Source organism: Euprymna scolopes, chromosome 15 (genome assembly GCF_053919585.1).
Source record: "Euprymna scolopes isolate OS-2025 chromosome 15, ASM5391958v1, whole genome shotgun sequence".
In the NCBI taxonomy this organism is placed as follows: domain Eukaryota; kingdom Metazoa; phylum Mollusca; class Cephalopoda; order Sepiida; family Sepiolidae; genus Euprymna; species Euprymna scolopes.
The window spans coordinates 66,550,312-66,566,855 of NC_136496.1; the positions used below are offsets into that span (position 1 = coordinate 66,550,312).

General features: G+C 35.0%; 1 protein-coding gene and 1 pseudogene across 11 annotated transcripts in view; one reads left to right on the forward strand and one right to left on the reverse strand.

The window, feature by feature from the left end:
- LOC145293856 (glycerol kinase 5-like) overlaps positions 1–16,544 on the forward strand; it is a 420,415-nt gene that overhangs the window by 348,557 nt on the left and 55,314 nt on the right. For all 11 annotated transcript variants that reach the window (XM_080140555.1, XM_080140557.1, XM_080140563.1 and 8 more), the window contains 2 exons: positions 6,637–6,678; positions 8,368–8,505. In XM_080140555.1, coding sequence (XP_079996681.1) covers positions 6,637–6,678; positions 8,368–8,505 — 180 coding nt within the window. The remainder of the gene's footprint in view (positions 1–6,636; positions 6,679–8,367; positions 8,506–16,544) is intronic.
- Positions 15,708–15,841, reverse strand: LOC145294393 (U2 spliceosomal RNA; annotated as a pseudogene).

Here is a 16,544-nt window from a genome sequence, read left to right on the forward strand (position 1 = left end):
CACTAACATCCACGTCTTAGTTATCTGCCAAGGCTATGTTCATTAGTTGGTAGATCAATTTATTTCTCCATCTGCATTGAGGTACGACCTGCATTCTACTGTGTCGAACTTGCAACTCTTCTCAGCTGTCATAAATCTAAGACTGTCCGCAAACCATTTCTGTCATAAACTGTTGCAAAACTCATCCCACACCTAAAACTAACTCTAAGATATATTGACTGATTGTCCAGTCTTTTTGTTCTAAATCACTACCACATCTTGATCAGCAATCCCATTTTTGCTTTCTTTTGTGTTCCTTTATGAACAACTTCCTATCCATTGTTCTGCTGATAAACTTACTTACACTTTTTTGTTATATATTTCTTTTCTTTTTTATACTTTCCAACACTTGGGGAGGAGTGCTGATAGTATCACACTTGTTATTGTTTTTTTAATTTTTTATTTTATTTTTTTTTATTTTTTTAAAATTTTCTTCACACCAAATAACACATTAGGCAACAGAGACATAAGGGGCTACTGTGATTGGAGGCCAAATTTATAGTAACATACTAAGTGGGGGGGGTGCAAAATATTTAACATTACATTAAATTAGGGATATTATCTACAAAACCGACTTTGAAATTTATTTGGCAATGTCCTCGTCTCTTCCCAATAGTCACTTTCTTACACAAGAGACATTAATAGTTTTTCTCTGCTCTGTCAATATTTTTATGTTAGGTGTTCGACTGAGCTCCAATCTATAGTTCTTACTCTAAAACATTCACAATAAAAACTTGTCAAACTATAACCACTAGCAATAATCTTCCTTTTCCCTCTGTGTACCGAAAAATAAACAAAACTTCCATGAGCAAAGTTTCTTTTCTAGAACTGCCAGTCTGTGGAACACAATATCACAGCACTGTTTTTAAGTCCAATATAAACACATTCTTACTGAAACATCCTCTTAAATAATCAAGTTCTGACCGGTTTACAAGCATTATTACCAATCCCTTTGATGTTTCACCGTCCACCTGACAAATAACCCTTATCCTTGAGTGGCCTTTCAGCTTTAATAAGAGGTGACAAGTTTTTAAAAAAAATTATTTGGAAAGGCTGTAATCAAATACCAGAATGATTACAATTTCACTTACCATCTCACTTCGTTCAACCAATCGCTTTTGTGGGCAAAAATCATTATAAACTACACAGATTTTTTTTTCAATGGAAGACATATCAGAACAAATCCCATGACTTCAAGTAGAGAACCCTTTCAAAGTGCTTCTTGTGATCCAGTTTTGATTTAAAAAAAAAAAAAAAAAAAAAAAAAAAAAAAAATTCTGGATTCACTTTTGCTAATTCTCATTTAAGATTTTTTTTATTTACTTTTTCTTTTTTCATTTAGATCTTAGAGATCAAAGGACTCCTTCCTGGAGAAAACACTTGAGTTTTTTGTGTTATCTATTATAAAAAAAAACAAAAAAAAATAAAAACGGTTGTCTTTTTGTTTTTAACTTCAGTAAGTTTTAAGATATCAAGGGAGCTAACTCCTCCTAGAGCTAACACTTGATTCTGTTATGATTTAAATTTATATCCGTGGGCTCTTTTAAGAATAGATGCTGTTCCCTTTATGGCTGCTATTTGTATCTCGTTACAGCTTGGTCTTCCAGGGATTGCTTCTAAGTATTTCTGAAGGTTCTTTTTTATTAAACCAGTTGCTCCTATCACAACCGGTATATTGTTTATTTCTTTCAGAGACCATGTCGTTTTTAGATCATTTTTAGGTCCTGATATTTTATCTTTTCCCGTTCAGCTCTATTAAGGCCAAAATCATTTGGGACTGTGACATCGATAATGAGCGCAGTTCTTTCGGGCTTGTTCCATATTACAATATCTGGTTTGATAGCTTTGTCTTTTATGTATGTCTGTGTATGTTTGTTTGTATGTACAACTAAAAGTAAAAAGAAAAAAAAAACTTGATATGTTTTTGATTAACATTGTCTCGGATGAATAACATCTTAAATTTAGAAAAAAAAAATGGTACTTGTGCATCTATGTTACCGCGCTGAAATAATATTATTTAGAAAACCATTCTTAACATGGGGAGGGAAGAGTTTTTTGTAATTCATCTGTACTTCCACCTAACAATTTAATTAAAAAAACAAACAAACAGATATAATGAAACTTGAATTTAACTTGAGAATACTATTAAAAAATAGCACGGTAACATAGATGCACAACCACCAAAAATATTCATTTCCTGAAGGTTGGTTGAGCCAGATGTTATTGGGAGTGGGGGGTGTCGATTTTTAGCAATTTTATTTACTAATTTGGAACGAAAATACTCATTCTTCAAGAAATAGGTTACATAAAGGAAGGTTGTCTGCGTTAATGTATGTGTAGCTAGAGAGGAATGGGCTGGCCATAGGAGAAAGATGGGTGACAGAGAGGGGGACGGGGAAGGGGAAATAGATAGATCAATGACTAGAAAGAAATAAAAAAAATATAGAAGTTTTAATAGAAATATGCTATCCCTTTGCCCCGGACAACATTGGGTAGCCCTGCTAGTATAGATATCAAAGTATTCATTTAGACATGTTGCTTACTTCTCAAATTTTGTAAGCATAGCAATGAAGAAGAATTTTCGGTGCTTATGCACGTATGTTACCATGCTATTTTTTTTTAAATACGAGGGGTGTGCAATAAGTAATGCCCCTGACCCACTTCCCATAGCAGTAGAGCAATGACACCTGGCACAGTTTTTAGTCTTTCTCTACATACGAACCACCCAGAGTTATGCATTTCTCCCATCATTTGATGCAGCTCTGGAGACCGTTTTTGTAGAACACCCCAGGTTGGTCCTCCAACCACGACGTGATTTCAGAAATCAAGGCTGCATCATCTGGGAAGGATTTCATAACCACATGCCTGTGCTTCTGATCTGGCGACATGTGAGTTGTGGACCGGAGTGTTATCCCGCAGGAGGAGGGTACCTTTGCTAATCTTGCCCCCCTCTTGATTTTGATAGCTTCCCTTAATTTCCTCAAAAGTGAAGCATAATAGGCTCCTGTAATTGTGGTACCCTTTGCCAGGAAATCTGTCATCACTACTCCGTCCTGGTCCCAGAAGATTGTGAGCTTGACCTTGCCAGCGGAGGGCTGCATCCTTGCCTTCTTTGGAGGTGGTGAGTCCAAGTGCTTCCACTGCATTGACTGGGCTTTAGTCTCTGGATCATAGTGATGGACCCAGGTTTCAGCCTGTGTAATCAGTCTTTTGAAAAACTTTGACTCATCTTCTTGGCACATCTCCAAATTCATCCTCGAGCACTCAACGCATTCTCGCTTCTGGAATTGTGTGAGCAACCTGGGAATCCATCTGGCAGCCACCTTATTCATATGCAAATGGTCATGAATGATAGTTTCCACAGACCCTGTACTAATCTTGACATCTTAGGCTATTTGGCGAATAGTAATGGCAGCCTCAACTTGACGGACAGATGCCTCATCAATGGCAGAAGAGGGGGGGCGACAAGGTCTGGGAGCTGTTTCCACAGACTTCCGGACATGTTTGAATTCACGATGCCAGCGTTTTACAAGGTTATATGATGGAGCATTATCACCATAAGTTTCTTTCATTTCATCAAAAGTCTCGTGGTGTGCGTCCTTTTAATCAAATACAAAAACGGGATCACTGCTCGACATTCAACAGGCTCCATTTCACACCTTACTCAGTTCAAACACCTGTAAAACAGAAACCACAATTAGTTGAGAGCTGTAATTTGCCACATAACCCGTAGAGATATAAATCATTGCACATGCAAAATTTCAACTAGATCAGACAACTGGAAGTGGGTCAGGGCATTACTTATTGCATGCCCCTTGTAGTATTTACAAGTTAAGTTCAAGTTTCGTGATATCTTTTTTTTTTTTTTCTTTTTTTGGTCCCCCGACAAAAGGAGGGTGGACCTGTAAATTTACCCTTGTACATTTGTCTGTCTGCCCTTTTCTCAATAACTATGTCTTGGAATTTTTTGAAATTTTGTACAAACATTAAACACGATATGAGTAAGAAAATTAACAGAACAGATTTTCCAGGAAAACTTCGGTTGCTTCCCTAGGGGTGTCTTTTAGGTTAAAATGGCTAAAATTGATACTTTTGTGCTTATTAAAAAAAAAATTGATGCCTTGGATTTTTATAAAACTTTCTGAAAAGTTGTAACTAACTGATTTCTATATAATTTTGTTTATCTATATTTCGCGATAACTCTTCGGTGTGCTCCAGGGGCTCTTTTAGGACTAATAAAAACACTCCATTTTTGGGACTATTTTACCATATTTTTACCATTGTCCTAAATTTTCTGTGTGTGTCTATTTAGCAGTTTTGCATGGTGCTGAACTCAAATTTAAATATGTTAAGGCCTTGGGGACTTTTGGGGCTAAATGGGGGAGTGGGTGATGGGCTTATTCATTTTTGTTTTTTTGCATGGCGCAGAACTCAAATTTACATATGTTAAGGCCTAAAACTACACCATTTGTTCATTTTTACCAGGATTTGACGTCGTCTGGGGACTTTGGGGGTTAAATGGGGGGAGGGGGGGCAATGCTGAACTTAGTCATTTTTTTATGCCTCGTTCACTGTGCACTAACAGGGGACCATGCATGCGTCACTTGTTTTTTTTTTATTAACGTGTTAGGTGGAAGTATAGAATAGTTACAAAACACCTTCCTCTCCCCATCATAAGAATGACTTTTAAAATAATAACGTTATTGTAGCATGGTAACATAAGTGCATAAGTACCAAATTTTCCTGCTCCCCCCCCCCCTCTCCAATGAACCACGTAATTATGTTAAAGTGTATTTTTTTGGTGGAATACCCAGTTTAGTATTGCAACTTGTGGTAACATCACTATGAAAAGGTCGATCATTACTTTCGTTGCATTAACCAGTGTGTACTCCTGCTGAGGAGACTCATGTTTGGGATTCAAATATTCTGCTATCTCTATTTGAATATTTGGTCAAAGGGAAATATCCTCATGTCAGGATGTCCTTAAAGATATCTGTATGGAGAAACCGAAGACACTCAAATGTGGCAGTGGCTAGTAGGCAAAGAACTCTTGTGATCTTCAAAATCCAATAGCTGTCATGTTGATATCATCTTCAGAGACTGCCTTATCCTCACATTACTAGTGTAACTGAGTGCAAACATGTGTAAAGCGGCTGTATGCAAATGATAAGCCGTGTGCGAAGCGACGTCAGAGTAAAGAAAATGACTATATAAAAGAACTATATAAAAAAGACTATATAAAAAGACTCTATAAAAAAGAACGTGTGCACAGATTGGCGATCACGTTCAAGAGAATGATCAGGATTACATTTTATTTGGAGAAAGTACTCGGAAATAAACATTGTTTCAACGGAAAAAAGTGAGTCGAGTTATTCTTTGCGACTGAGTCTAGAACGTGTTGGGTCCCAAGGGTCTTCATGTTAACACATGTGTAATTATGTAATGTTACACTGCCAAACGTCCATTTTATAGATCTTAAATACAAATGTTTCAGATTCGTTGTTTATTTTTTCTTTCTTTTTTATAAATCTTTATGTACATTTTTTTATCAAATTATTAATTTTTAATTTGAATAACATTTTTAAAGTTAAAGTTCGTTTGGTTAGCAATTATGAATTAAACCGAATTGTTATAAAAGATAATTAAACTCCTTAAAGTGATGTTTTTAATCTTTATTTATAAAATTATTGGATGTAAATAGCTTCCAAAACTTTCAATATTTTAATACTTAAGAATTTTTTAAGTTTACAAAAAAAAAGAAAGAAAAATGCATTATGGCAGATTTGATTTCTTAAATTACTTTTTTTTAAATAGAAGTGTTAAAAATTCGTTTTATTTTATGCTATTAGTATTTTTTTATTTCAATAACTATTCGATTGATAGTAAATGATAAAATAATGATTTGTAAGTCACATAAAGGCGAGAAACACATACACACGAGCAGTGCTCACACAATTTTATTAATATAAAGATTCGGTTCTTCATTATAATAGATTGAAGTATTGAATTGTCATGTCACAGTAATGAACATATCCAAAAATGATGAAAAACGATAGGGCAGAAAAGTAATTATTAATGAAAATAGTTTTCGAAGACAATTAGCAAAACAAGTTTGGCCCAAGATTTTCAGTTTTCAGAAAAAAATTACCTTCTTGTGATTCGAACTCTCTATTTTCTTTTCTTTTTTTTTTTTTTGTAAAACTCAATTGACTTTGAAAACTATTTTAATTAGTAATTAATTTTCTACCTTATCGTTTTTCGTAATTTTTGGATATGTCCATTACTGTGACATGAAAATCTAGTAGCTACCGTTAGTTTAATTGAAATTCAATATTTTAATTTTCAAACTTCGCTATTATAACAAAGAAGAACCAAAGATTCTTCTCTGCTGATGTTAGGACAGCATTATAATTATTTTTTCTGTAAAATTTTATTTTATTTTTTTATTTTTATTTCTTTTTTTACCTCAGTAGCTTTTATCCAGACTTTTAGTACACATTTCTGTTCTGCGTCAGAAAAGCGGTTATTATTAGAACGTTAAAAATATTTTGTCTAACTTGTCTACAATTATGAAATGTCAGTGTGTTTGTGTTACAGGTCACCATGAGATTGAAATGGCTGCTGAACCACAATGAACTGGTATGTCTCCCTCTTTAGTCTTTCTTTTTTTTTTATACACGACCATGTTATTTTCATCCAATTTCCTTCAAGGGACAACAATCACTCTCACAATATGTCTCACATAAAATCTTTATGTAGCTATTAAATGGACCGTGCTGTGCGATGAGAATATTTTGTATTGGTCGAAATTAAATGCAAGAAATACTTCTATTACCAATAGAGATTGTGTATCTGTCTGAAGGCAAAACTATATTTTCAAATCTATTACTAATGAAGATTTGGTACCTATACTTCTATTAAATTGTATGAGTTTGTTTTACAATAGGTTGAGGTATGAAAAAAATAGTCAAATAAACAAATATGTAACAAATAAATGTTACATCATATTTATTAGGTAAATTAATATTTTAACAGTATTTTGTTTTTGATTTTTAAGTCATTGCCGAAATTTCAAAAATGTAAAAGACACATTGTGACTATTTTTTTCTTGACCTCGTGTAACGCTTGACACTACTTGTTTTTAAAACTGAATAAACATTTTAAAGTAAGTAAAAACACTAAAAACTTATCCAACTAGGTAGAAGCGTAACTTATCTTGCCTTTGATAACATTTATTTGTAATATATTTGTTTTTTGACAACTTTTTCATTCTGCTGTCTATTGTAAAACAAACCCAATTGTATTATTATACTAGAAACAGGTGAATTAGAGGTCAAGTGAATCTCTGCCTAATAAACATGCACCCGTTGACTGCGATAAATGTATGTATGATGCCTTCATCCAGTTTCAAAAGATAAAGGATACCCTCTGTAGGGGCAGTTGCACCTGTAATTATGAGGCAAGGGTTGCGTAATCTCCAACCACACCTCTTCTGAATCGGCACTGCTTAAGTCCAGTGGTAAGGAGAAGTCCAGGATGACTGGAAACAATGCCGAGATAAGCGGAGAACACATACAGCACCTGTAAGTCCCAAATGGTCACCTATTTAGTACTGACCAGGTCCAATGTTGCTTAACTTCAGTGATCCAGCGGGAACTGGTGTGTCAATGTGATTATGTCATACATTATGCTGTACGGGATAAATAGGTGTGAATAACAAAGAATATGATCAGCTGACTAGCAAATTCAATGCCACAGGAATATATAAAAACACAAAGCAACATAGATTTTATGCAATAGCCTGAAAAAAGATAAAAGGAAAAACAAATTAAACACAGGATAAAACATCCAAAAATCTAAGCTTTATGGGTTTCATTCAGAATAAACATTTTTTTTTCTGAAAGCGTTTGTTGATGCAAATGAAACTGGTAAAGCTCTTGATTTTGATGATTTATTTCTATGTTTATTTTCCCTTTTGACTATATACATACATATATAATAGTTGTATCTACTATATATATATATATATATATATATATATATATATATATATCCAACATTAATCAAAAGTTGTTTTTTTTTTTTCATTTTGATTTTTGTTTTTACATTTTTTTTTGTCGATTTAATGTTGTAATTACATTTAACAAGATTTTTACATTTTCATTTTATTTTACTTTTGCATTTTTCATTTCAATAAACAATCAATAAACAATCAATAAACAATCAATAGACAGTAAATAAATTTGATTCTTATCGTCACAAAAAAACACAGACATAACACATGTGAAATTGCCTTATAATTAATGTAAAAAAAATTTTTTTTTTCAGCTGAAAGAAAGACTCCATTATGATCAAGTAATGTTTGGTTGTATGGATACGTGGATTATGTGGAAGTTGACTGGTGGTAAAGTTCACGCAACTGATTATTCTTGTGCAAGTTCAACTGGACTATTTGATCCATTTCAGGTGAGGTGTCATCATCATCATTATATTCTGTTTTAAGTCCATTTAACATGCTGGCATGTGTTGGACAGCTTTTCTTTTCTTTTTTTTTTTTTTTAAAAAAACTCTTTTTTACTCCAAACCAGACATTGCCACTTCAAAGATAAGGGATTGCTATTTGGGATAGTGTCTAACAGGGGACTGTGGGGAATTAAGCAACGAGATAAAGATTCCTATTACATTTAAACTTCTGCTAGTAACTACAGCCACGGAAGCAGGAAACAGGCAGGGAATTTCAAAGTCTAGCAATTCAAGGAAAGAAACTATTAGAGTAGAAGTCTTTCTAGCATCTAGGGACCTCAACAGTGAAGGAGTGGGATTTTGTTGTTTGTCAGGTTAGTTGGTAGTATGTTCATCAAGGGAGTACAAATGCTTTGAGTTTATCAGAGTACATTCCATTCAATTACTTGTAAAATAGGCACAAGAGTACAACATTGCGGCAATGGGACAGAGGTTGTAGCTTAACGGAGAATGCGGGACCTATTAGACTTGCGACTCTTTTTTAGACCCTGTCTAAGAGTAAGAGACTAGTGGTAGATGCATCAGCCCAGATGTGGCAACAATACTCCATGCATGAGCGAATTGTGGCTTTGTAAACATATAGGAGGCTTTCTGGCATGAAATTTAGAATTTGACTTTCAAACTAACTTATCTCCTGCCAGGTCTTTATTCATCGTTCTTTCCCTAAATTTCACCCTTATCACTTCCTCCCATGTTTTCCTTTGCCTACCTCTACCAACTGATCCTGCTACCTCAACTGTTCTACAACTACTAACAAAGAACTCCTATCCATTTTTCTGAACATGGTCATACCAGCAAAGTTTCCTGTTCTGCACACTTCTCTATATACTGTTCAGATTTAATTTTCCTCTGGGCTCATCAGATCTAAAATTGTTTAAGACCCACATTGCACATCCATCATATCATTCTCATATCTATTCTCTCCATGCAACACCTGCATTCAATCCTCGTTGGTACAGTTTCACTTCCATACCTCATCACACTGCATACACATGGCCGATAGACTCTTCCTTTAGTCAAAATTGGTAATGCTGTATTAGTTCGAAATGGCAGAAATACTCTGAATTTACTCCATCCATTCTGAACTCTTGCAATCCCATTAGCATCAGTTCTAATGGCATCACCCAAGTAATAAAAATCAGAACAATATCAATAGCTGTGCTATCCAAATAAACAGGACTCAATTAACATAAATTAGCACTTCTATTTATGGCTGACAGAATGAAGACAATCTACTTTGTGGATTAAATTAAGTTTTTCATTTAAAATTTCGTCAGGTGTCCAAGTTCGACAATAAAAATTCCCAAATTCTACTAGAAGGTTCCCAAATTTGAAACGTTGCACCTTGAGAAGGTTGGAAGGTTACATCGGCTGGAGCATTAAGTTGTCTGAATAATACAAACAATCCAAAAATCATGCTTAGCATAAGACCTTATTAAAGTGATTGATGGATAAAACAACATTGCACACATGAGATTCCCATACAACATGTAAAAAAAGGCTCACCACAAATAGGAAAGAGTTCATGAGAGCTGGTGTGAGGGCAGACCAGCTGGTCTCCATGATGGTAAAGAAAACTGTGTGAGAAAATCCCAGGAGGGAAGAGGGGGGTACTTTTCTTCTTTTTTTTATAAAGAAGTCACCACTTATCAAGGCTTGAATGCCACTTGAAAATAAGTTAATGAGTGTAAGGTGATCAGTGAGACAACAGCATAGTGATTGATAGTGGTGGAAATTGGACAAAATTTGATTATTTAAGGGGTGGTCCAGCAAGAACTTGTTTACATTGGACTTGAATATGCAGGCCTATGATACAGAGTTCTAAAGGCGAATATTTCTAGGAAGCTTTGTTCATGGAATTTGTGTTTAGATTTAGGCACAGATAGTGGGGAAAATTGTTGGCAGTGGTTCTAGCTTGATGAGTGTTTGCTATGAAAGTTTTGCAAAGGAGTGGGGGGGGGGGCGAGGACCATAGATTGAAGCTCAGTTGGGCACTTGCTGTGAAAATAATGACAGAGTAGAGATAGACAGATACTCACAATATCTGTTCTGTGGGAAAGGAGAAAAGGACATTGCTACTAGGTTGATGTATAAAAGTTAAAGAGAATTAAAAACTCAGTTGCTACATTGACATTGTATTGTAAGAGCAGATGTGAAAGAAAGAAAAAGTCCCCCCACCCCCTCCCTTTTAGATGGCTGTCTCATCAATCTTAAGCAAAACTAGAGATTGTAATCTTGTGAGTATTGGGTTTTCTCTTTTCACATATGATTTTTTTTCTCCCTCCTTTAGAATGGACCCTTTAATACAGATCCACTTCTGTGAGAGAAATGTTCAAATTGTTGATATTATATTTCAGTGTAGTTTTTATTTTTCACCCACCCCAAGCTACACTTGGTGAGGGGTGAGGGTGGAGTGAAATATCAATGATTTTAATCTTGAAAAGTATTTTGGTGAATTAAAAGAACAGGTGACTGGAAGTCCATAGCAAACTTTCTGATAAAAAGTTATTTTATGTTTCTAAAAAAAAATAAAAATATTTAATAAAGTAATAATTTTTTATAATACTAAAAACAAATACAAAATAGTGAAACAATATTTTATTTAATACTAGCATACTCGGCGTTGCCCGGGGGTTTGGAGGTGTGTGTTGAGCAAAAAAAAAAAAAAAAAAGTGGTAGTAGGAAGGCAGGCTCGAACCCATACTGTGAAGGAGGAAAAGAACGGGGGGGGGAAAAAAAGTGACATCTTTGCTGTTACGACCATCGCCAAACCGGAAGTGACATAGGTTTAAATGACGGATAGACAATCAAAAAGAGGGGATAACTTTCGAAAATATCGGTGAAAAAAGCGACCCCTCCCTATAGAAAAGTGTCCAGTTGAGGGTGAAGAAATTATTTTTAGCCAATTTTTCGGTATTTGTCGTCTGAAGGGTCAAGCTTCAAAATGATACTGATCTTGTAAAAATCTCTCACCTCTGTCAAAAGTTTTAGGCAGACATGCAAACATACATACATACATACATTTATATATTGGTAGCTCAAATTTTCGACCCAAACCGATTAAAAAGCTTGACCTATCTCTGAATAACCTTTATGTAAAATTTCAAATCTTTAGACCAGAAATTGTCTGAGTAATTTGGTAGAGACTGCAGAGGTCAAATTTTTTTGACCCCTTAATCTTTATTGTTTTAAGCTCAAATCAAGTTATTAAGTTAGATCCATGCCCAAGGAACCTATATCACAAATTTCAAGTGTTTATACCCAAAATTGGCGGAGGAGTTTGGTAGAGTTCTCAAATGTCAAATCATTGAACTTTGACCCCTTAACGGCCAAATTTCTGCCCGAAAACGGATTTTCCCAAATCTCCATACCCTGTTAATTAAATTTCGAGTCTGTAGACTAAAAATTGACAGAGTTATTGTGTAGGGAAATGTACACACACACACACACACACACACACTTTCACTTTTATAGATATATAGATTTTATATCAAAAAAATAGTGGCCAGCCTTGCCCAGTTGTAAAATATGCTTAAATATATTTTAATTCATGCAGACTTCGTATTTATTAATACAGAGCCAATTCCCTATTGAATATTATATTGTAACTAATATATAGTACTGATTTTAAAAGTTAAAAAAAAATGACTTGGGTGCCATAAGTTAGAATCAAAACCAAAACATTTCGTGCTTCAGTTGCATTTCCTATCATTTAAGCTATCAACAGATAGATAAGAAAGATTTTGAATTAAACCATTTCAACCTATGAATGAATTTGCACATGTGCAAAAGTAATAGAAATATGTCAGAAAATTGAAATGAATATTTTTGCATTTCAACTTGCAGACATATTTCCGTACGTGTTATTCATCCATCCAAACAAAGATTTTATCTGTTATAAACCATCCTTGGGGTATGATTACTGTTTCCTGTTAATTTCAGTGTTATGTGATCAGTAGTTTAAAAGTTTATCAGTTAAATATTTTTACACAGACAAACACACGTGCATCTACTGTTTTATTTATATAGATATAAGTACAGGGTTGAACGATAAATTTGTCGCCCTAAAGAAAACAACACTACAGCTTTATTTTAAAACTTTTATTGAAAAAATCAATTCAGGTAACTTGATTATTTTGTAGAGCTGACATCTATTCAATGTAGCCGCCTTCAGCCTCAATAACCACCTCAATATGGGTCCGGAACTGGGAGCATACCTTTTCCACAAGTGCTGGCAAGAATTAGGCAAATACTCGGTGGATGGTGGCAATCAAGCTGACTTTGGTGTTGTGGGAGGTCATGTTGGTAATGTTCTTGACATATGACCAAATGAAGTAGTCCAGCAGGTTCAGGTTGGGGGAGGAGGGGGCCAGTAAGAGAAGGGTATAAAGTTGTAGCACTCCTAAAGCCAAGCCTGGGTCTCTTTGGACATAGGCCCGCACCGAGTTCTGCTGCCACACCCAAGGTCTGTCAGCGACCACCTGATTGCACCAGGTGATCACCACACTCTTCAGCACATTCAGGTACACTTTCAAGCCGACTTCGAAGATGTGAGGTAGCATGATGTGACCCTTGCTTGAAACCATATTAAAGGCCATAACCGTAGCTGGAAACTTTGTTGAGCTGTGCCCTCAAGCGTTGAGTGGTCTGAATTTGTATTTTGAGGGTGCTGGCAATGATCCCGTAGTCATAACTTGGATCAGTAGAGAGCATGAGATGTACAGCGGTGCATCTTCGATCTCGCTCGTTGAACATTGTGTCACTTTCAGACATGATAGAAGGCTTCTATCGCTGTTGGGATTTGTACACAACTGGCCAACTAGTAAATTGTCTGCAATATAGAAAAGAAAACTGTTTTCATTAAACAAAAATGGAATCATGTTGTCTTTTCTATGGTGACAATTTTATCGTTCCACCCTGCAAAATGCAATGCAAATTTTTTATCTGAAACTTTGCTGCAAACTTCAAGTCCTCTGTTCTTCTGATTCACCAGTATTTTTGTTAGCTTTTAGTCCTTCATGTAATTTGCTGTAAAGATAATAGCAGACGTTACCCAAACCAACAATGGCATGCAGATGGAGGGTGGGAAGTCCAATCATATTCAAACTATCTTCCTTTCTCATATTTCTCAGTACTAGGACTGATATGAGTTTTTTGGGATATATAATAAAGGAGTTAGTTCTGGGCATCAACAAACCTCTGCATGCTACTGCTAATCAATATATATATATATATATACTAGATGTACCCATGATCCATTGAATCACAATCACTACCACTATTCTATTTTATTAGAAAATTTGTAAACTGACATATCTTTTAATATATTCTTTTTACATAACTAAAAGTAATAAGTTTCTTTATATATATATATATATATATATATATATATATATATATATTGTTATTTTATTATTATATGTGAGTATTATTATTATTCTTTATTCTTCTTCTATAGCTGAAAAGAGACTTATTATTTTGCCATTTCATTTACATGTTTGTGGTGTGTACTGACACACATGTAAATTAAATGATGCCACTGAAAAGGAGTTGCTCTTTCACTAAATGTTCACAAAGACATTAAGAAATACTAGAGAATAGTTGGATCAACATGGTGAGAGGGATGAGAGAAATGCATAGATAGCTAAGAGGAAGATGAACAACTTGTTCCATTTGTTGATTACAGCTAATTATAATAATTTAAACAGAATTATCTTTCCAAACATAACTTAACACCAGAACTAAGGTATATTTTAGTATATATTTTGTATTAAGTTTTTTTTTGTTTTTTTTACTTGAAGATCACTGCTTAGCAAGGCCAAGAAGCCACCTTAAGATAAGGGGTAATGAGTCTTAGGTAGACAGTGAGAGAACTTCGTGCTGATTAGCAATGGTGGAACTTGGGTAGGGTTTTATTATATAAGAGGACAGCTCAACAAGAACTTATATACATTAGACTTGAAAACCACCATGTTATTGTCAGCTGGAGAGCATCCCACGATATTTTGTTCCACAGATGGGCAGTTCCAGGAAAGAAATTTTGCTCATGGAATTTTTGTTTGGTTTTAGAAAGAAAATCCATGGGTAAACAAATGTTGATTAATTCATCTATATATATAAAAGGCAAAAATCGGTGTGTATGTATGTATGTATGTATGTATGTATGTATGTTTGTTTGTAACGCTAAAACTTTTGAAAGACGGAACCAGAGTTGACAAATTTGGTATCATATTGCACCTTGATCACCCGGATGACAAATATCGAAATTTCACGTCAAACGGACCAGTAGAAAGGGGTCAACTGATCGTTTTTCTCCTAGGGGGGCCCCCAAAAAAACCTGTCATTTTAACGTTATTCAATACGTGTCACGTGACGTGACGTCAGCTCAAACTTTTGACAGACACAACCAAAGTTGACAAATTATGTATCATATTGAACCTTGATCACCCGCATGACAAATATCGAAATTCCACACCAAACGGACCATTAAAAGGGGGTGAACTGATCATTTCTCTCCTAGGGGGGCCCCCCAAAAAACCTGTCATTTTAATGTTAATATTACATAATCCAAAAACGCTTAGTCATGTCACGTGACGTGACGTCAACATCCAGTAATGGCGAACAAATGTAAACAAACACTTTGTTTTACCGATACTTTTGTAATTTCTCTTCTGCTTTGTTCTAGAGATTATTAAACTCCATGACAATGTCTCCAACGTATTTAACTGGTTAAAAATAGTATTTATACAAGAGTTTTAACGAAAAATATCAGGAAAAAATGTACAGGAATAAAAAAAAATTCAGCTTTCAAAATATTCGTCGATAAAAAAACCGATCTTTATATTTACGCTAGCCATTTTGTATATTACCACGTGACCTGCTATCTCTTAAACTGGAGGGGGGGGATCCACTTGAATCCAACAAAACCAGTAATTTTTTTTTTCTATTATATATACATCATTTTCTATAAAATTAAGTGTAGACTTTATAATTAAAACAAAAAATGTTATTCATACTAAAAAAAAAAAACGCTTAGTCATGTCACGTGACGTGACGTCAACATCCACTAATGGCGAACAATTGTACCTATTTATTATGCCTCCCCACGGGACAGTTAGACACCAGGGTCGTTTTTTAACGTGGAGAAAAGGTACAAAAATAAAAATTGTCTCAGTCGTGGAGGATTTCTCCTCCACCGAAAGAGAACAAGAAATAGAAGTGCAGCATCTGAAGAACAGATACTACACTTTGATCTTGACCAAAAGGCCAAGAATGCGAACAATTGTAAATAACAACTTTTTTCACAAAACCAACACCGTCTTTCTTTTTTTTCTCTCTCTTTCTCTCTCTCACCCACTTACTCTTCCCTCTCTCTCACCCTCTTTCTCTTGACGTCACACCACTGTTAAACTGTGGGGGGGGGGGAACACATTCCCAGGCATTATCTCCTATAGATGCACATTTTATTAGAAATTCAGCTTTCAAAATATTAGACGATAATAAAAATATAAAACCAACACCCTCTTTCTCTTTTCTCTCTCTCTCACCAACTTACTCTTCTCTCTCTCTCACCCTCTTTCTCTTGACCTCCTACTACTGTTAAACTGTGTGTGTGTGTGGGGGGGGAAGAGGCAGCTTGAAAACCAACAAAAACAGTGCACAGTTTCCCAAGCATTTGGGGTGGGAAGGGGGGGAAGAAGCCGAGCGCACAGTTTCGTGTGAGAGAGAGAGAACAATTCTCAACCTATATACTCAACAAATTTTTTATCTACAGATTTGAAAGTTTGTATATAGGGTATTCAGACATATGGAAATATATCTAGCATAATCTATCTATTATATCTATAAAAGTGAAAATGTGTGTGTGTGTGAGGTAGCCAGAGAGAGAGAGAGAGAGAGAGAGAGAGAGAGAGAGAGAGAGAGAGAGACAACAATTCTCAACCTATATATTCAATACATTTTTTATCTCTCACCCTCTTTCT